Source organism: Marmota monax, unplaced genomic scaffold (genome assembly GCF_021218885.2).
Source record: "Marmota monax isolate L192 unplaced genomic scaffold, Marmota_monax_Labrador192_F-V1.1 WCK01_AAM20220418_F8-fsc00029, whole genome shotgun sequence".
In the NCBI taxonomy this organism is placed as follows: domain Eukaryota; kingdom Metazoa; phylum Chordata; class Mammalia; order Rodentia; family Sciuridae; genus Marmota; species Marmota monax.
In genome coordinates this window covers 13,408,391-13,430,727 of record NW_026693024.1, presented here as the reverse complement: position 1 = coordinate 13,430,727, position 22,337 = coordinate 13,408,391, and the positions used below count along the sequence as shown (strand labels likewise).

The following is a 22,337-nucleotide window of genomic DNA, read 5'->3' as shown; positions in this document are numbered from 1 at the left end:
TGATCTCTCCTCACAGGAGCCTGACAGGCTCCCCGCTGGTCCCTTCCCGGGTTAGAGCTCTAACTGCCACTGAGTCACCCCAAGGCCAGCTGTGATTATGTCACCTCCTTGCTCAGAAGCCCCCAGGGGAGTGAAAGCCCAGCTCTGTAGTCTCCACGACTCTCCAGGATCCAGGCCCGGCCGAGGCCTCCTGCCCATGACCACCCGTTTCCCAAGGAAGTCCAACTTCCGGAAGGTGCTTCCGGTTCCCACCTGGTGCCCTTCAGGTCACCCACCGGCTCTGCTTAGAACGTCCTCTCCCCTCACTCTGTCAGCCTGGGTCCCGGCCCTGCCGCAGAGACTGCAGCTAGGGCGCCTGGCTGAGCTGCAGGCCCGGGAGCCCTCCATGGATCCTGGCTCTGGGATGGGCACTGTCACCCGCCACGCTACCCTGCATGTCAGCGTCCACAGATACAGAATGGGCCTGTTGTCTCAGGGTCCGACGTGAGAACCAGATGAGCCAGCGTACGGGCCACACGTGGGACAGCCCCGGGCCTGGGTTCACCGACTTGGGGCTACCGTTATGGGAGGTAAAGCGTCTCCTGACCCCAGCAGCACCCCACTGACCCCCCTCATGCCACCCAGTTCCTCTTATCAGTCCTGTGGACGCGCCCTTCCGTGAGGCCCACGAATTGCAGCATTTCTTCTTCTGTCTGAACCATCCTTTCTCTTTTGTCCGACCTTGAACACCAGTGACAAAGTCCCCTCACTCTGTCCTCTTTGGCTCTCCATATCCGGCTGCCATCTCTACTTCCGCTCTGAGTGAGCCATATTCGTCTCAAGGTGAGGAATGATCTTTTTTCAACTGTGCGTGCAGGCACCTGACCTAGCGCTCAGCCACTGGGAAGTACAAAGTAAATGCTCAAGAAACAAATGGGAAGCTGGATGTGAACGCCCCGGAGCAGGACCATCCCAACAGACAGGAACTCTCCAGTACCATTCCCCACACGGAGGCCTGTGTCTGCACTGCTAGACGTTACGTGTCTGTCCCGTGGGCGCCAACAGGCGAGGGGCTGGAGGACCCGAGCCTGTGTATTGCCAGTGGATATCGCAAGGCGTTTCCCTGAGCAGGAGCTGCCAATGGGGGCTCTCTTAAAGCAATCCAGGAACTCGTGGGCTTCCAGAGCACATGCAGAACCTCAGGAGCACTCACCACCCAGCCCTGTAATGACTGGCCGCCAGTTCTCTTTCTTCCATACCGTGCATGGTGTGGGGGACCCTGTCCTCTTTGGCTCTCCATTTCCTGCACCCGACATTTAAGGAGATCTTGGGTAAGTGCTTGTTGAACAAAGAAATTTGCCATAGAAACCCACAGCAAATAACCGGGCAATGCAAACCATCAGAAGTATCAGCCAGTTGGGAAAAAAAGAAAGATGCTTTTCTTCCCCCAATATAATTCATTGCTGAGAAGTTCTTCTGATCAGACACTATTGTTTATTTCTATGACCTAATTCCCCAAAGAGGAGCCCTGGATCTAGCTTGACTTGCGGTATTTTGTTTTTTCAAGCTGACTCAGAAGCCAGAAAGATCCATTGGCCTATGACCTTGAGCTGTTAAGTGCTCTGCAACTGGGGTCTTCAGGCAGCACAGGCTGGCAGCCTACAGCTTCCGATGACAGAAGGAACTATGAATGCGTCCCAGGCTCACAGCATGGCTGGAAGGGCAATGTGTCAGAAAAGCAAAACCGGGTTCATAAAGGAGGAGGAGCTGCCAGGGCATGTGTGGTCTGCTTTCCATCACTGTGACAAAATACCTGAGATAAATTAACTTAAAAAGAGGAAAGGATTCTTTTGGCTCACAGTTTTGGTGGTTTAGTCCATGGATGGTTGACCCTATTGTTCCGGGGACTATGAAAGCCCCATGCATCATTGGGGACCATGTGGTAGAGGAAGCTTCTCATCTCATGGCTGGGAAGCAAAGCAAGACAAGAAGGGTCAGGGGTCCCAATATTCCTTTCAAGGCACCCCCCAATGACCTAGCCTCCTCCCGTCAGGCTCCACCTCCTACATGTTCCACTTCCTCCCAATGGAGCTTCAGGCTGGGACCAAATCTTTAACGATGGACCTTCAGGGAACACTTCTCTAAACTATAGCAGGACCCTTCCCTCCTTTATGAATTGACCTCACTGTCTCCAGATGAACCCTAAATAAGTTCTGCATCTGAGAAAGCGGCACGTATTGCAGCAGGGGACAGAAACAACTTTAGCCTCTTAATAATAAAACACTCATTCACTGACAGAACCTCAAGTGGATAATGAGTCATAGTATATGGATCATTACCAAGATGTTAGGGGAAAACTTCCTACTTTAATACTGGAAAATAAAAAATAATAATAATTGAGCAAAAGATAGCGGACTTGGGTGCCAGCTGACTAACAGTTCAAACCTTACCTCTCCTCTGTAAATGCTGTGTGACTTTGAGGTAAGTTACCTAACTTCTCTGTGCCTCAGTTCCCTCATCGTCAAAATGGGAATAAAATATTCCCTGTCTCCTGTAGATGAAGTTTCTGACAGTATCATAATTCTTCTGGACAAGCCCTTTGAGCTTTGCAGAATATTTTTTTTCCCTATTTCTGGGATATTCTTCCTTATCTTACCATCCTTTGCTAGGTTGGTAAATTGCAAGATGAAAGCTAGTGACTAATGAGAGTCAATACACGTGAAGAGTTTAGAGGGTGAATGGCAATACAGAACGTGTTTTGATGAGCATATTTAGTAGAGCACGTGTGCTTAATTAATTTAATTGTTTAACCACAATGAACTGCTGATGTGCGGCTAAAATTCAGTGAGAGCACACCTTTTAAAGCGATCTTGCAAAAAAGTAACCCATACACAGGGCAATAATTCAAATAATTCGAATCTAAAACACCTAATTTTGTCCTCAAAGATCACACAACACTCTCAAGTGTTTCTTCCTTATTTCTGCAGGGGAAAAGAAATCATTCAGAAACCAACACGCACTGTACCCAGCCGACTCGGTGACGCTCACGTCAGCACCGTCATCAAGCGGGTGCTGTTCTGCACCTCATCTGGCTTTCCCCCACTGAACGGCGCACCTTGAAGTTCTCTCTGCCTCTGAAGATACAGATCTTCCCCCGGCTCTTCTGCGGCTCGCTGCTAATGCACTGTGTGGAAAGACTGTGATTTATGGAACCCGTCCTGCGATGACGGCTTCGTCGTTGCCACTGTTTTGCTATTATAAACCATCAGGAGGGAACGAACGCCACATCCATCTTACTGTGTTTCTGCACCGTACACGTAGACGAAGTTCCGGGCAGTTTGTAATTCTTCTGCACAAGCCCTTCCTGAAGTTGGGAGCTGGGCAGAATTTTTTTTTTCCCCTCCTCTTTCTGGAATATTCTCCCTTCCCTTCCCATCCTTTGCTGGGTTGGTAAATCTCAAGATCAAAGGTGAGTGCGTCCACCGCCTTGACGACTGCTGTCATGCTATCCAAAAAGCCTGCGTGGATCCCTCCTGCCACGTCAGCAGCACAGAAGGTCAGTGGCACTCACCCGGGCCTAGTCTCACACGTGCCACCGACGGTGTGTTGATCTATTTTATCTTTGCCAAAAGTGCAAGTCAAAGTGGCATCTCATTCATTTCAAACTGTGTTCCTTTAATCATGAGGGAGAGTGAGAACATTATATATATATATATATATACATTTAAGGGACTTTTTCATTTTCCTTGATTTGCTAGTTCACCTCCTTTGAATGGAAAGTATGAACTCTCCAACTGCCCAGCTGAAAACCTTTCCCAGTGAACTATAAATAAGATAAAGCCTGGAATCCCAAATATGATGGAAAAGGCCTGGAATCTGGTCCCTTCTGTGCCTTTTCTCTTAAGTGATCCTTCGACCCTTGCCTAAAACTCAATGACACGGTGGTGCTCGGTAGCCCTCGGCCTGTGGCCCCCGTGAAGCCTTATTCTACTCATTGAAGGAATGCACTTTTCTTTGCACTTCACCTCAGACATGAAACACTCAGTTTATTTCCTTCAGTGTTCTTTTTTTTCCTTATTCATCCTATTACCAGAGATACGCCTTCTGTGGCTTCTGCTAATTCGGTAGAGCTCTCCAGATATCTTCCAGCTGGTTCTTACTAAAATTCTCACTTGCTGAAGTTCGGTTACTCTGGAAGGGAAAATAGACTACAGCAGCCTGTTCTGCAACATTCACCCCAGGAGTTCACAATAAACTGTGAAAGAAGAAATCAGCCCAAATGGAGGCCAATGACCCCGGCTTCCGCGTGGCCCAGTGGTGCTGGACGAGCCTGAGAAACGGCCTAATCTTCCCTCCTTGGTTTCTCACTAATACTTCCACTTCACACCACTGCACATCTCGATATTTCCACCCCGCTGAGCGCGAAGTCATTACTCTCCACATCACAGGTGGCGAAAATTATTGCAACCTTTTTGGAAAAGCAAAGGCCATAAAACCATTCACACTCAATACACCTTGGAACCAGGTTTCTATAGCAAAGGAAAAAAAAAAAAACAATCCAAAGAAATGCTGCAGGTGTAGATGATGTTGGTGGTAGGGTTATTTACAACAACTCATACCCAGGGGGGAGTGTCTTATAATTATGAGGGTGACTGCTGACTACCAGCAAGAATTCCTGTTACAAAAGCGAGATAAGAGATACAATGATAGCTCTATTTTGATTTCAACGACAGGAAGTTGTTCTAAAAGAATGGAAACCAGTATGTGCCAGTGATCACATGGGTAAGAATGTCAGCACCAAGGGTTGAGTCTCTACTTTCAAACTCGGATGGAATCTATTGTTTTCATTTTTAAGGCTCAAGTTTTCTACTCGGAATCCAAGTATGAAATTACGACAAGTGACTAAACAAGTTAAGGGACTTCTCAGAAGACATTTGGTTACGCATCCACAACTAGGATTCAACACACATGAGCTCGCTGGCCAGAAACCGATGTGACAGTGGCCACCGGGGAGAAGCACGGTGTTCTGAGCATCTCTGTAAATATCTGGCCCAGATCTATCAAGTGATGCTTCAGCCATTCATCAGGCAGACGAAGATCAACCTTGTTATAATAGCAAATTTTCTTATAATGAATCTTTCCAGTTGTCCATGCATGAAATAGAGTTTTGTGCTACAATGGATAAATTGTCTGATTTTTTTTTTTTTTGCATCGGAATATATTCTGGCAAAGTGATGCTGCAGAATTACAGTTGGTAGTCGCTCCATCCTGTTTTCCTAGAACCCTCTGGAAATGGAATTAGCAGGATGTCCAAACTCTGGCGTTAAGTGGCCCCTTCTTGTCTGCTGCAAAGCACATAAAAGGCCCTTCTGAACTGCAGTGGGCAGCAGCAGCAAGCCCCTTCCTACATGTAAGCCTTTTCTGTCCCCCAACAAGCCAGAGAACTGAACCCCCAACAAGATGGGACGGATGGCTTTTTCTGGGACCACAAACATGTCGGTATCTATAGAAAAGACATCATCTCTGAGAAACTCACATTCAGTTAATCTGAGGGCAAAATATGCAGGCAGCATCACAATAGTCTCCTGTGCCCAAATTCTACTTGTTCCAAACTCCAAACTCACTCCTCTGACTTCCACCCTCAGAGCCACCTCTCAGGGGGCTGAGCTTCATGAAGATCACTCCTGGTGACCACGGAGGAAAAGTCCTGGAGACGTTTGGGGTTACCACCCACCCACAGCCTCCTCTCCCAGGTCAGAGACACACTAGGGTGGACCCTTGATACACAAGGCTATTTCATTCTTGTTATTTCTTTAAAATCTTGCAACTCTCCCTCGGGCTCACAAGAGGAAGGCGGACCCTTAAAACTGACCTTCAAGAACTATCTGGAGTCACATCACGCCTCAGAGTCAATTTTTTTCCATATTAAGGTTACCAAATATTTGTTTTAGGCCAACAAGCCCCAACTCACGTTTGATTCCCTGCCTAATGTCAGGCCTGTCACCACCTACAACTTAACAAGGAAATTAAAGCCATCAACCACAAAACACCGTTTTTTTTTTTAAACAGAACAGTGAAAATACATCATGTAGTTTATTTTTCTGCCTCAGTAATCCCAGCTTTCGTCACCAAAATCTCCACGTCCTGTTTCTGATATTCTTTTCCGTTTCCCTAATAAATCAGCTGAACTCAAGTGCATAAAAAACGAACCCACCTAGACATCTGACGCCTTGACCGTCCCACTCCTTACGCTTTCAAGTCATGTGCAATGGTGACATTTCCAGGTGAAGCCCCGGGCACTCTGGGGTGAGACAGGCTTGCGTGACAATCTAGGGCTTTGCCGCCCACCAGCCTGTGATCCTCAGCAGGTTACTGGTTCTTCCAAGTCTCACCATCTTCAGGCACAAAACAGACATCAGGGGCCACCCACCGACTCACAGGATGGCTGAGGTGGTGAGAGCCGCACCACAGCTAGTGTCCTATGGTCACATGGTGGACTAGTGCTCAGGGAGGGTACAAGGTGAGTGGCAGCAGTCGCGTGTGTGCTGTGCATGCCTGGAAGGTGTGGGAGACAGCTCCAGGGTTCTGGGGTGGGAGCTGAAGCCAGGTGCCATCCAGAACTTTGGAGAGCAAGAGAAGCAAGAGGAAGAGAGAAAAAACTGCCAGTGGAGGAAACTGGCCTGCGGGTAGATCTCCAGTCACCCTCTTAGGGCTGGGAAGGCAGCAGCTTCATTATGCAAAGAAGCCAAGGGATTCGGCTACCATTAAGTAACTGGACAGAAGGGTGGACAGTGGAGGGCCATTCTAACAGTCTCATGCACGGGGTTCCCACGCCCCTTCCAGTTTCTCTTGAGAACAGCGGGGACCTTCTTTTGTTTGTAAAATGGAGCTGGCCTCAGTTCTGCAACTTGAGACCCTGTGGTTTTGTACACTCTCGGCCTTGCCTGACCCAGGTCTGGCTTATATTTATATAAGGACATTTTTTTTTAAATGTCCAGGTTTGGAAGGTCAAGTCTACGGTCACTCTGCTCACGTGCCTTCTGTTTCTGAGCCTTCTGGCCCCCCATAGATTTTCAGAAGGAGGTCGTGGCCAGTCTCCCCTCCAGGAACGTGGGCTTCCTGGATGAAGTAAAGGAGAAACAGGGTGGAGAATTCCTCCCAGGTTTGTTCACTTCATTGTCAGTTCAGAGAGAGGAGGAAATCCTTCAGTGGACTAACTTGTTGGAACCTAAGGAAACAAGGGCAAAATCTCAACTCTGTGGAGTTGGAGGGTGTGTCAGAAAGCAGCCCCCAAACACACACAGAAACATCATCACTTTACACACACCAGCCACAGCCTGAGAATAAGACATCAGGAGTCTTTTTCTTAAAAGTCGTGTTTTTTTTTAAAAATGCATGTCTAGAAGAAAAAATAATGGCAGATAAGACTTACTATACGCAGGTACTATTCTAAGACTTTTCCTATTACTTAACTTCTTTTTAAGTTCTCACAACTTTGTAAGGTACCTTATGTGTCCCTATTTTAAAGGCTACAGAGATGGGGCCCGAGAGCTCAGACAGCCTGGTTGAACCACCTGAGCCTACAGGGAGAGGCTCGGCTTTCCCTGCATCCCTAGTGAGTCTCCAGAAATCTCCAAGCTCATCTGCTTCTGAATGCATGAGAGAGCCCCCCCCCCCCCAAAAAAAAAACCCAGCAGAAGAAGTGCCTTGCTAAGCCAGATCAACCCCCAGGCCACAACAAACAATACAAGTGGTTGTTGGTTTAAGCCACTAAGTTTTGTAATATTTTGTTACACAGCAATAAATAACCCAAATCACAATCCTGTCCGATAACCTGAGCTTCTACCTGTGCCGTCATTCAGCCTAACCTGTGTGTAACTCCGATACACAGAAACGTGATCATGAATGACAGCAAACTGTTTGAAGCCTAGGATCGTCCTCTCACAACTGCAGTAACAACCCTCTCTCCTCTGTCACATTTTGGCTAGTGAATGTATAAAAAGATAGTTGCCTGGCCACGTGACTGCCTCAACTCAATCTGTACTGGCTGGGCACTTGCTCTCTACCACATGCTCTGGTCCATGCTGGGAGACAAAGGAAAAAGCCATTTTATTGTTTTATGGTTTGGGTATGGCATGTCCCCCCAGAGCCCCTGTGTTAAGGCAAAGAGGTTTGGAGGTGAAGTGATGGGATTGTGGGAGCTATAACACAATCAGTGCATCTCAGTTTGAACAGACTGACTGGGTGGTACCTGCAGGCAGGGGGGTGTGACTGGGGGAGGTGGGTCACTGGGTAGGAGCCCTGGAGGGTGCATCTTCCCTGTGGCCTTCCCCTCTGCTTCCCAGCGGCCATCAGCTGACAGCTTTTCCCCAATGAGCCCTTTCACTTTGAAGTGCTACCTCATGTAGGCCCAGAGCAATGGAGTCAGGCAACCACGGAATGAGACCTCCAAGACCATGAACCCCAAAGGAATTTTCCCCTGTAGGTTGATCTTGGTGGGTATTTTGATCACAGAGACAGAAAGGTGAATGAAACAACTTAATAAGCGAAGAGTCCTGGACAAAGTGCACTTTTTTTTTTTGAGGGGGTACCAGAGATTGAACTCAGGGACACTCGACCACTGAGCCACATCCCCAGCCCTATTTTGTATTTTATTAGAGACAGGGTCTCACGGAGTTGCTTAGCACCTCTCCGTGGCTGAGGCTGGCTTTGAACTCGCAATCCTCCTGCCTCAGTCTCCCAAGCCACGGGGATTATAGGTGTGCGCCACTGTGCCCAGCTCAAAGTTCACTTTGAAAGGAAACAATTACATCTTTAATGACCTAGCACTAGAGGGTACTGATTTCCATAGTCTTTAGCCTACAGGAAATACGGATTTTTTAAAAAAGTTTTAACAATAGAACTATGAAGTCTACTCTGCCTTCTAATCCCTAGAAGTTCCCTCTGTGGGTCAAAATGGACACACAAGTAAAGATATTCTTGGTCTGTCCAAACTTAACCTCATTTTACTCATTTTTACTTGTTTTTTTTTTTTTTTTTGGTGCTAGAGATTGAATCCAGATGGGAATACTCCAAACAACTTCCCAAAGAGAATGTGTGATCCAGCCAGAGGCTGAAAGCCAGTCAATTTGGTTTGGTGACTTTTTTTTTTTTTTTATTAAAATCATATTCTAAATAATACGGATTTTTTGTGTGTTTGTTTCTCCTAGCTGTGAGAATGGTCACTTCTGACAAATGTGTGGAAAAAAATTTCTTTGGCTTCACAGTCGCTCTGCTGATGTTTCCATTTCCCTTGGGACGTCAACGCCACGTTAAGTCAAATTTTGTGACTTAACAATCCAATCAATCTTAAGGAAAGAAAAAACAAAAATCCACTTTCCTCTAGCTCACATCTTCTTTGGGAGACGACTGTATACACGTCTCCTTCCTCTCAGCCAAGCTTCTTCAACGAGGTCTGCCTGTTCTCCTTGCCCCTACTCCTCAGCCATTGTGCTACCCAAATCCCAGCCACATGGCTTCCCCCAAACCATCATCCCAAACACACCCACCACAAGTTGTTACCAAATGCACCGGACACGTCTCACCCCCTCCCAGAGTGGACTTTTTCTGGGCTCTCTCCTCCTATTCAGTGGTGCCGTCAGCCCCTCCTGGTTTCCTGCGTTCCCTGCCTTTGCTCCTGACCCACAGGCTGGTGGACCTCAGGGGGCTGCCGCAGCCCCGTACTCACACTGACTTCCTCGTTGGAGTTCACACTCCACAGTTCCCATTGCTCTTCAGGTGCCTGGGACCCCCACTCTGCACCTCCAGCCACACCTCTTCTGTTTCTTCTCTGTCCCCAGTGTCCCCTCCATCGACGTCTTGAAAACACAGGGATGCAGCAGTCCCCAAAATAAGTGGATCATTTTCCTTAAAACCTGCCCCATCTCCGTGTCCCTGACCTAGTGAGTGGTGCCTCCCTTCATCTGACTGCTCCGTGGGAGATCCAAGGACGGCTCCTCCCCCTTCCTTCGTCTTCCTCGTTCAGTCTGTAATCGAGTCTTGCTCACTGTGTCTCCAAAGTGTCCCTCGGTCTGTGCGCAGTCTTCAGCTCCTCATGTCACTATCTTAGTCTAGGCTGTCTTCTCCTCTCCCCGACGTTATGATCAACCACCTGCTACCCCGTGTCTTTGCCACTGGGATCAACAGGGACACTGAACGTTCCTCTTGAAGTGTCGTTAATGAGGTGTCTTGATTCGATCACAAGTAAACCCCTCTCATCACAGACACAAATATACAGGCGTGACCTTCTAACCGTGAAATCAACATCGGGTGCCACTCCAAGCTTCTCCCACATTTAGAGGATAGTTCTAAAAGGTGCTCCTCTGGGAGTTTCCCATTGTGTTGGGATAAGGCCCAGCCTCCTCAGCACGCCCCACGAAGGTATTTCAAAAGCAGACGCCTGTCCACCTCTCCCTGTTCATCTCTCTCGACTCCCTCCTGCTCCTCCCCGGCAGCTCTTTGGAGGACATGCCAGCTTCTCTCTTCCCCAGCCTTTGCGACATTTGGTTCTGTCACTGAGGAGAGACGACATCTCATGTTGGTTGCTCCATTCCTTGGTTAAAGAGCCCTTTCTCTGGGAAACCCTTCTGCAACTTCTAAGTCCCCTGGGTTTGTCTCCTCTGTGTTCTCTGATGAGATCAGATATTCTTTATGGTAACTGTTCACCTAATTACCTGTTTTTCTTTTCCATAACCTTTGGGAGGTAGGGGCCATGCCCCTCCCCACTACCGTCATTTTATGGATAATGGCAGTGTCTAGCACAAAAATACGTCCAATAAGCTAAGCTGGTCTCCTTTGTGAACTTTCGGTGGTTTGTGGAAGTCTAAACCCGAGGCTCTGAACAAGCACATGGATTGCTTTGTTAGCTACAAGATGGGGGTATCAATGCAACCTGAAGTTAGGGTGCCATGCCTGTGGTCTACTCTCTTTCAAGAGCACAAATGCCTGTTCATCATCATTATTTTTTCCAACCTAACGGTTTCATCTCTTCCTTGAGTTGGAAGAATATGAACTTCCAGCTCACAACTGAGCCAGGGTCGGTCCATAGAGCTTCCATGGTGGACTTTCATAGAGGTGGATGTGGGCTGGATAAGAGGCAGTTATTAAGAGTGGTCTTCAATCCTACATTCCAGAAAGTCAAGATAAACTTTGATGCACTCTTAGGATTTCTCTGGCCCAAGAACTGCAAATGTATTCCCCCAATCACACGCACGTTAGGAACTTCTAGAGGAAAAAATGTGATCTGGGGCTATGATGGGGGCCAGCCATACCAGGTATCAGAGACGGACTCCCCTGAAGAGCCCAGAAGCCTATCCTACTAGGCCCAAAGGCAGAATCCAATCTAGACTGTCTTCTGCATTCAAGGAATTTCACTTAGGGAGGAACAATGCTAGATTCAGGGGCTTCTCTGGACCCCGCCATGAGTGCCACCGGAGTTTACAAGGTTTCAGGCCCAGCTCTTCATTATAGCTGCAGTCAGGTGGGGTTGGCACAGCAAGACTGACTCCATGATGCCCAGGTGGACAGGGGAGAAGGCCAACAATTACTCCTTCCTGGACCATGCTCTCCTGTTATACCATTGTCCATATTAACTAGGTGTGCTAATTGCTGGAGCAGAAGATTAAACAGCTACCTTTGATTTCCTATAAATCAATTCAATTGCATTACTTCGGTAGCTTAAAAGTAATGGCGGACTAAAACATCTCACTCTAGAAAAAGACAGCACAGAGAATCTTTCCAAGAAAGTATCTATTCGACAATTAAGTGACTATTAAAACCAAAGAGGAAAGTTCCTTTCAATGCAATTAAAAATGGCAAATTAAGTCAGCCCAAAATTTTATAGATAAAATATCTGAGTGTGTGTCTGTTTGTAGGCAGGGTCATTTACTATGTTTTGAATCAGCTGATCCTGTCTCCTGGCTTCCTCCTCCATCGCAGGTCCCCTCCAGTGGCTTGAGTCTGCACCACCTGGAGAATCACTGATTTGAGAATGTAGTTCCTTCCCTTCCCAGTGTGCTTCTGAGGCCGCTCCCACTGACTGCTTAGAATTCTTTGACCTCCCTGAAACTTAAAGTGCATTGATTTTTCTAATTCCTCTCAACCCACTGGGCCTCTCCTGTCTTATCCAATTTAAAGTTTAATATCACAGCAGGTTGAACCCTGTCCTCCCAAAAGACAAGTCCCTGTTCTGAGCCCTGGTGCCATGAAAGTGACCTTATTTGGAAAGGTCTTTGCAGCTATGATAAAGTTATGGACCTCTGAAGAAGATCATCCTGGATACAGACTGGGCCCTACATTGAGTGTCTGGTGTCCTTACAAGAGAAAGGAAAGAGATAGGTGGAAAAGACATAGAGAGGCAGCTATGTGTAGATGAAGGCGGAAATTCGACTTGGGCATCTCTAAGCCAAAGAATGCCAAGGATCACCAGCAGCCACCAGCAGGATTAAGAGAGATGAAACAGATTCTCCCTCATGGCTTCCAGGAGGAAGCTGGTCCTGAAGAAGTCCACCTTACTATCCTCAAGACAGTGGATCTGAACACTAAGAAAGCTGCTAAGTGCCTAACGGGTGAGTGACCTATACTGAATGGATACACTGCTGGCATATTGAGTTTAGACTTCTGGACCCCAAATCTGTAAGAGAATTAATTTTCTTTGTTTTAAGACCACCAATTTTATGGTAATTTGTTATAATAGCCTTAGGAGATTTAATTCTAGTACCCAAATCTCCTCTGCCTTTACTTCTTTTCTTTTTAATCATTTGGTAATACTCTAGTCCAAGATGGACCCTTTATCCATAGCTATGCCTGGACAGTGAAAGCCACTGAAAGTAGTCTCCAGTACCATGTACAGCCATCCCCTCTTATCCACAGTTTTTGCTTTCCCCAGTTTCAGTTACCCAAGGTCAACCATTGTCCACACATATTAAATGGAAATTTGTATAAACAAACAATTCACAAATCTTAAATTGCACACCATTTGTAGTAGTATGGTGAAATCTTGCCCTGTCCTGCTCTGTCCAGCCAGAAGTTGAAGCACCCCTTTGTTCAGAGTATCCATGCTATATAGACTACTCTCCCGTTAGTCACTTATTAGCTTTCTTAGTTTTCAGATTCACTGTCTTGTATACTTGCCTGTGTTCAAGTCAACCCTTGTTTTTCTAATGGCCCAAAACATAGGAGTATTTAAGCTGGCAATTTAGATACATCCCATAATTTTTGTTATTATGCATTGCCACAATTATTTTATCATGAGTTATTATCAGTCATCTCTTATTGTGTCTAATTTATAAAGCACAATTTATCATAGGTGTGTGGATGTAGGAGAAAACAGAGCATTCAATAGGGTTTGGTACCAGCCATGGTTTCAGGCATCACCCAGGGTTCTTTCGACATATTCCAGAAGGTAAAGGGGAGGCTATTGTAGATTCAGTCATCAACCTGAAATGGTCTTAACTTCTCTGTTCCTGTCTGTTCCCTCCTCCCCTTCCTGCTCAGAGACAGTCTCGTTTATTACCTAGGAAAACTCGGCCATCAGGCAGGGTCACCAAGCACACCCATCACCGTACCTACCACGGCAGCCAGCCTCTGGGTCCCTGCCGTTCCCGTCACACCTGTCTGGTCCCCCTACCGCTCTAGCCCTGCCTTTCTGCCTCCTTCCAGGCTCACTCTCTTCTCTGTAGTCAACAGTGACCAGGTTCTTCCTGTCTCTAAGTCTGACATTATCTCTCTTCCTTCCATTCTGCACTGGTTTCCTTGCCAATCCCACGGGTCATCACCCTAATTATCATGCATATGCAAATCACCCCAAGTTTGCATAAGACCCTCAGATATGCAAATTGGGCTTTGAGTATCCTACTGCCAACTGGGAACATGGCAAAGAAGTTAAGCTCTTATCTAGAATTGGAGTCCCTTCACCACACCCACCATTCTCCCAAAGTACTCACCTCTGGGAGGGCGTCACCACATACCACCACATACCCGAAACCCACGCGAGGTGCCAAACTTGATACTTCGTCTAAGAACATTTTTTTTTTTGAGCATACAAAACCCAAACTGCATGTTTAACATATTATTTGATGAGTCTGGACAGATTCATATATACACCCAGTGATACATGACAATCATGGTGATGGACCTCTGTCTCCAGAAGTTTCCTTGTGTCTCTTTGAGGTGTGTGTGTGTGTAGTAGAAACGTTTAACCTGGGATCCACCACCTTACACTCCTAAGTGTCCAGCTCTGCACTGTTGGCTGAAGCACTAAAGTCCAGCAGACACCTGGGGTTCATTCTGTCTGCATAACTGAACTTTTATACATAACCACTGCCCAACCCTTCCCCTCCCCATCCCAGGGCAACCATCACCCATTCTCTGCTTCTGAGTCTGGGTATTTAGAAACCACACATGAGTGGACTCCCGCAGGATCTGTCCCTCTGTGACTGCTGTGTCACTTAGTGTAATGTTGTTTAGGTTCACCCACATTATCACAAATGGAGGATTCCTACCTAACACTAAAGAACACTACACCCAAATGCCCAAACGGAGAATTCCATTCTGAAGGTGACACTACGGTCTCTTTCCCCTTCCTGTGTCTGATTCATTATTTCTTGTAACATCTCCTAAATCCAACCCTTTCCCACCCGACATTAGTTCAAGCTACTCTCATTGCATAATGGCCTCCTGTCTGGTGTGGCCTCAGCCACTGGCTCTCTGGTCTCATTTGTTCTCCATGACGCAGAAACGCTGAGGACCCCATCTTTGGTTGGCTCTAGACTCAGCACACACCACACTCTCAATTCTTCGCTCTGCAGCCACTCGTCTTTCTTGCTTTCCTGGACTGCTCATCCCTGTTTTTTTCTACCACAGGGCCTTGTAACATGCTGTTTCTTATGCCTCAAGTGCTCATTTTCTTCATTCCTACCCTTCCCCTCAGATTCCAGCTCTAGCCTTTCTTCCTTAAAAATGTCCTTCCGACCTCTCAGACCAAGTCAAGTTCCCCTCCCACTGGGCTACGCACCCTTCCTGCACTGCCCACAGGCATGACCTCACTTTGACTTCAGCCTCTCGCTCTACCTTGTGCATGCCACCAGATCTGTTCCGGCTCAGTCCCATTCCCAAGGCCACATGGTAGACTCAGTAGACCGTTCCCTAGGGTCCTAGGTATGCCGAAAATTTTAGAAGCATACAAGGAAGTTAGACTGTAGATAACCCCTGTGGTTTATGATCTTCTGTCAAGAGGAAATAAAAGCAAGATCCAGTGGTATCCTCAGTTTATTTCTGCCAGTCCCACTTATAAACTCAGTCTTCATTTTCCAGGAATTTGGATAAGACTCTAACGGCTGACTACGTGGAAGACACTATCTGTTGTATTTCAGAGAAGACGTGATCGTCTGTCTGCATTCCCAGGGCAGGAGTGGACACTCCCTGGGCTTGTTCCCCACAGGGGGCTGAGCATGGCTGGCTAATTGCTCTGCAGGCCCTGGACATGCAGGACCCACTCTCTGAGGACTCCTGTGTCAGCTCCACCTGTCACCGTGAGCCTCCTCCTGTCCTGTTACCCAGGGAGGCTTCTGAGGGGAGGTCCTATCTGACCCTGCTGCCCACCTTTGGGAACCAGCCTCTAGGTCTGAATGCTCAAGGCTCTTTAAGGACATGAGCCTGCAGCTCGGAATGTGCTGGACGTATGGTCAGCATGAGATATGGAGACCTGTCTTCAAAGGGTTCCCCAAACCACTGATGCCAAAAGGGCTGAAAATGTTGAGATCATAATTTCCCAATGCAGTTTTCTTATTGCTCCAAGACTTAGAAATGACATTTCTGGGTGGAACCTCTGAGGGTGCAGTATGCACACACACGGGCACCCCTGGAACTTCAGTTAGTAATGAAACTATAATGCAGCTGAGGATGGCAAATCACAGATGTGAAACTCAGAAGGGGCTGAGTATGCACTGTGCAGACAGCTTTTTTGTTTTAAAAAGGCACATTATTTAAAATACAAATATATAACCTAAACTTAATATGTGGACTAATTCTTTGTATTTAAAATCATGGTCCTTGTTGTCTGTAGGGCAAGATATCATATATGATATATATATGTGATCACAGGGACTTCTCATTAGCCTACCCTGCTCACGTTCCTCTGAACTCTCTTCCTACTTGGCTTGACTTTAGACTTCTGGGTTCCTATCTGCATTGTCCCATTTCAGCACGGACCCTGGTAAGTCAATTTAACCGGAATCCCCCTCCACTGGGCAACCTTGGTATCTAATCATATCCCTCAGCTGCTACCTCCTCCACATGGTGTCTGGTTATCCTGGTCTGTTTTCAGCAAAATCTGGTTAGGCTGGTTTATCCATAATCCCCCACCCCCGATGTTTTCTCTTAGTAATTTTCCACCTATGGACCCTCACCCCATTCCTTGGCTGCAGATCCCCACTTGTTCAGGAGTCTCAGAGTTCAGAATCGAGTCTGATTTCCCTCCCTCCTACGAGACCCCACCAGAGAAGCCCTTCTACCTGTTGCAGGGGTCTGAATAGGTCTCCACGACCATGATCAACAAGACTCACTGAATCATCTTTAACTTACTACTACCCACGTACAAGACAAATCTTTACACACTAGCTAAAGCTGACCAGTTAGCTAAAGCTGACCAACCAGTACTAGTCCTACCAAAAAATCCATTCTCTTATATATTTATCTAACATACAACGCTTATCCGCAGGTAGCAAAGTTTGTGCTTTCAAGTATCATTGGAGCCAATACACAAATTATCCTGTTAAACAATCTTACACTGTCAAATTTTTCATTTGAGATATAAACGAGTCCAGGAAGTCCCTACTTTGCAAAAATAATAAATAATATTTTGGGATGCAGCTAAGAAGAAAGGGTGCTCCAGGGTAAAACACTGATTTTCTTTTTTAAACTAGAATAGCTGCAGTTGTATGATGTACTTGTCCATCAATAGTGATATAAAGATATCCTATAATTTTTCCTCTGCTTTCTCTAATTCAGGAGTGAATTTTCTTCTTTAAAAAAATCCAAAACTACGTATAAATATCATATTGAACTGACAAATTAATCGTTTGGGCTGTGGACATCACAAAAAAACTTGCTAAGAATAGTTCATGATAAGAATGACTTCAAGTTATTAACTTTGCTTGCCACGTGTTTTGATTCTTTCTCCCCAAAGAGCTTGCAATGGAAAGCTTCCAGATTTTAACGTGAGTAATTGGACACCACTGTCTTTGCCTGTCTCAGGGACAAGTTTTCCAATGTCTGGAAGAAGTCAGCGTCATGGATCATGGGAGGAGGACTCGGGCTTTCCTTCCTTCCTCGCCACAGGTATTAACGAAGGCCTCGGCCTGCTGGGAGGAAACACGTCTCCTACTCCATCATCCAGGGATTCACGCTGACAAATGGCAATTATTTAAATGTGTGTTTATGTTCTTACAAACAATTCTGCATAGCAAAGTCAGAGAGGGATCTGTGGGATCTTGGTTGCTATTTTTTTTCAGTGCTAACGAATGCTCCCACTTTCTTCCCTGTTGGTGTGTGTTACACCTGACTAGGCCTGCAGAATCTATTCCAATTAGATTTCTTCTTCCTTTAGTTTTCATTTTTTTTTACCATACAATTTATTTTTATTTTTTTAGTTTTCATTTTTAATGGGCACATCATAATTGTACATATCTATGGGGCAGAGTGTGATTATCACGTTGTGTATACACCGTGTAATGATCAAATCAGGGTGATTCCCATTTCTTTTTCCTCAAACACTTGTCATTTCTTTGTACTGGACTCATTCTAGTTCTTTTTGCAACAGATCAATCGTTGTTGTAAACTTTGATCACTCTATTGTGCTGCAGAACACCAGAATTTATTCCTTCTGTGCCAAACAGCATCTTGATACCTATAATCCATTGACCCAGGAGGGTCCTTTTCTGACTCCCTCAGTGGAAGACATTCATTTGGAGTCTTGCTCACCTGCAAATTACTCAGTGGCTTTCAGGATCCACAAATGATCCACCATCTACCTTAAGCCATCCGCACAATGACGGAGCCGGTGGAGAACACGCAGAGGGGCCATGGGCTGGAGACTTGTTCATTCTTATCTTAGGAATAAGATAATTACACCAACAGGCTGTCAGGGATTTCATCAAGAAAGGGAGTCATGAAACATGAATTGGGGATGTCTATCGCGGGAACCTTTAAGATTTCAAGACTCCCTCCAACTTTTCTGTCTGCTGTTCTCTTTCTTTTCTCAAAGTGATTGGCATGAAGATTCTCAGATCTATGGACCGAGGCCCAGGTGTAAGACGCAGGTCATCTTATACTTCAAAGTTAGTTTGGGGACCAAACAAAGGAGGAAGAAACCCCACAAACAGGCAGTGATGATTCTCAGGAGAGAATCAGGGGAGAGAGAGCAGATGGGGGGTGAAGGAAACCAAGGCCATAAGCCAGGCTGGGGGACGGACCAACTCGTGACCTGTCCAAGTTCCTACGTTGAAGCTGTAAGTCCCGGTGTGACGGGCTGAGGAGGTGGGTCCCTGGAAAGCTAATGAGGGTTACATGAGGTCAAGAGGGTGGAACCCTCATGTGGGGATTGGTGCAGGTATCAGGAGAAACTCTAGAGAGGATGTTCTCTCTCCGCGTGTCTCTCTCTGCACAAAAAGGGGCCACGTGAGTGTGGAGCAAGATGGCGGCCACCTACCAGCCAAGAGGAGGAGAGTGTGGTCATTCAACACATGAATGGAGCCCCCAATTCCATCTCAGAATGGAACCCACCTTGTCCGCACCTTGATTTTGGACTTCTGGCCTCCATAACCATGAGAAATAGATTTATCTCGTTTAAGTCACCTCAGTCTGTGGAACTGTTATGCCAACCCAAGCAGACCAAGCCAAAACCACAAAGAACCTGTAGAGCTCTTCCACCATCTCATCTCAAACCCCAAAAGAGTGCAATGACTCTCTTTTCTACCCTTGTACATTTCCCTCTGAACACTCTCACTTATTTAAAAATGTCCACTTCCATTGCCACATAAAATCTCCACAAATATTAACTCCTGTAAGCAGTTAATTCTTAGCTGATTCTTAGCCCTGTTTCAGAGATGAGAAACTGAGACACAGAGTTCAATAAACTGAGCAAGCTATCAAACTAGCAGGTGTCAGAGCTGGGATTTGAACCCGGGCAGTCTGACCCCAGGACTGACCAGCCCTCAATCTTGCTGACCCTCCCACACTCCCTTGCTGTTCACCCCACTGAGAACTGCACAGCTATCTTGATCACCCCAATGACGATTCCCTTCCACTCTTTGTTCTCCTGCCTCGTCTAGGAATCATTTATTCAAGATTTTTCCTCCATGAAATAACTTACTCTCATCTGCCAAAGAGCGTACATAACTCATTTTGTGCCGGCAGCTGACTTACACCCGAGCAGCAAAAACAGAATGAATGATAGGAAACGGACTGTCAGCGGGAGACGGCCCGCGTTCCATCAGAGAAAAGGTGGAGCTCTAAGTTCCCATCATTTATAGATCCAATAAAATGATGGTTTTTAAATTAAAAGGCAATATCAACAACAGAATCCCGTGAGATTTGAGAAGACACAGGCTGTCAGGGCCACTCTCAGTCACACTGAGCAACCACCAAAGACCAGGGCCACCCCGAGCCTTGAGTTTTCTCTTTGTTCAGCTTCCGATCATGAAATCCGACCAGGAAGACCCAGGGTTTGAATCCAGGGGACGCCCAGTGGAGCCAGAGGACGCCATCACCCTACCTGCCGACGTGTGCTTGAACTTCTCGCTCTTCTTCTTCCTCCACTTCCAGGGCTTGAAGATCCTGCCCAGGTTGGCAAACTTACTCCTCCTCCGGATGGGTGGGGTGTGGGTACCTGGGACCAGGGAGTCGGAACGCATCGCCGCCAGCCTCTCCACCTCCTCAGCTTGTTTTTCCCAAGGAAGAGATGGAAACACAGAGGGGAGAGAGAAAAAAGTGTTAAAATGGGAGCCTCACAGATGGCCAGCGTTTTCCATGGTTACAGATAACAGGAACCACGTGGCTCCCGCTCCGTTTGCCTTTTGGAATGGAAGTCATACCACTGTGTTCTAACAGCTGGGGACAGTCAGCCAAAGCCGAGAGTCGCAGAGCCTGCCGACCAGATCCATCCATCCATCCATCCATCCATCCATCCGTGCATGCACCCATTCATTCCTAAGTAAGGGATGGGGGTCTCGCTATGTTACACAGGCTGGCCTGGCCTCCTTGAGCCTCCTGCCTCAGCCTCCAAAGCAACTGGGATGAGAGGGTGTGTCACTGCACCTGCTCCCCCAACCAGATCCGCCCAACCTCACTTAGGGGGAGGGGGAGGAGGAGGGGGACCTGTAAGAGACCCCACCTAAAAGGCAAGGAAAGACCATCCCAAGAGTCAAATGAGGTCAGCAATTTCTCAGCTTAGACTTGGCAGATGCGATCATATAACCTTGGTGAGAAGAAAGGAGACTGTTTTATCAAGGGTCTGTCCCCATGCTGACATCTCCGCCACACACGGCTCTCCACTTCCCTCCCGCCTGCTCTACCAAGGCCCCGAGGAGCACTGAATTCTGTACAGCACACTTACTATCTATCTTAAGGGCACTGACCAACTTTAGAATCATGCACACTTCCATCAGATTTTACAACTTCCTCTTAGGTCTTTTTTTTTTTTTCCCTGTAGATGTGCTTTCAAAAATCTTCTAAGAAATCGAGAGCTGGGAGTATTTGGAGGGAGCATCTAGACTGTTCTCAATGACACAGCATTTGCAGAGTGCAGGATCTGGATTGTCCCCCAAAGAACCATGTGTGAAAGGCTTGGTCCATAACCTGTTGCACTACTGGGAGGTGGTAGACCCTTTAAGAGGTGGGACCTAATGAAAGGTCCTAGGTCACTGGGGGTGTGGCCTAGTCTCCTCTGTTCCTTTTGCTTCCCTCCCAGGAGGCAAACAGTTTACTCCACCATGCACTCCCCACCAGAAGGTGCTGCTTCACTACCAACCCAAAGCAATGGGCCCAATCAGTCACGGAAACTTCCCAAACACCTAGCCAAAAGAAACCTTTCTTATTTATAAGTTGAATATCTCTGGTATTTTGTTACAGGAACAGAAAGCTAACACAGGATGTTTCAGACTTTCAGTTTTTCTTAAGGAAACACTGTGGACACTTTCTTGAAGGCCACTATCGGCCCAACACTTCTTGCAACATAAAATAAAACAAAGTCTTTCATGAGTATTTGCATCTTCCAGTGAGCTAAATGTACCCTGACTTGAATTTCTAAGGCAAGACTAATCAGAGAAAATAACTTCCTTGGCAAAATCAAGGGGGTGGAAAGAACTCAACTTTCCAGAAAGCAAAATTACATCTAAAGCTGTGGCAAATTCAAAAACCACCGTGTTTGGCCTCAGATCCTGTCCTTCAGAAAAATCTGGACTTTTGCAACATTTGCAGTCTGTGAAAGCTCAATCTGTGGCCCCTGTTATTACACAAAAAAATGCTTTTAACTTGGGAGATTCCTTCATCCTACCAATCTATCTGGAACGGTGACCACGTGCCAGGCAGCCTGTGGTGGCAGTTGTGTTGGTGACAGATGGTGACAGGTTGACAAAGGCTCTTGACAGTAGGTTTGAGAGGAAGTAGAAGGACTTGGAGGAGGGGCAGAAGCAAAGTCCATGCATGTGACTTAGGACCCAGTGACCTGCAGGACAGGAAGCAGATCACTCCTGGTTGCCAGGTGCACATCAGTGGCACGGCCCCCTTCATCCTGAGACGAGGAACACCGGAGGGGGCACAGGCTGGGGGTTGAGCTCGGCGATGATCTGGGCAGATGCGAGGACGATGACAATGACTGCAGACGTTCCTGACCTCGGATGGCAAACGCACTGTGAATTCAGACACCCTGAGCTGAAACCCCACGGACTCCACCCAACCTGCTGAGCATCCTGGGCATCAGTACAGCACCCTGCAGGGCACGGGTGGTTCCCCCCGGGGAAAGTGGGGCCATGGGAGCCGGGGTCGCTGCAGCTGCCCAGCATCTGGAGGGAGGATCTGGTCACATCTCAGGAGCCGGGGAAAGGCCTGAGTCTGAAATTTGAAATACAATTTCCAGTGCGTGCAAGGCACTCTGGCCGCCCCAGGTGAGCTGAGAATCCTAAGGGCAGCCCCTCATAAGACGGGGACGGTGGGGATGGTGGAGTGTGGTCTGATGCACCGACAGCTCGTCTCCTCCATCATGGATGGAGTGACTGCGTGATTCTGCACCAGACGCTGTGAGCACTTCTGGGGGAGACGAACAG

General features: G+C 47.1%; 1 protein-coding gene and 1 pseudogene across 11 annotated transcripts in view; both read right to left on the bottom strand.

Annotated features, from left to right (window-relative positions):
* The window catches only part of LOC124098524 (large ribosomal subunit protein uL30-like), an 86,922-nt pseudogene extending 70,358 nt beyond the window's left edge, over positions 1-16,564 (bottom strand).
* The window catches only part of Phactr1 (phosphatase and actin regulator 1), a 497,389-nt gene that overhangs the window by 174,554 nt on the left and 300,498 nt on the right, over positions 1-22,337 (bottom strand). For all 11 annotated transcript variants that reach the window (XM_046453339.2, XM_046453342.2, XM_046453345.2 and 8 more), the window contains one exon: positions 19,790-19,954. In XM_046453339.2, coding sequence (XP_046309295.1) covers positions 19,790-19,954 — 165 coding nt within the window. The remainder of the gene's footprint in view (positions 1-19,789; positions 19,955-22,337) is intronic.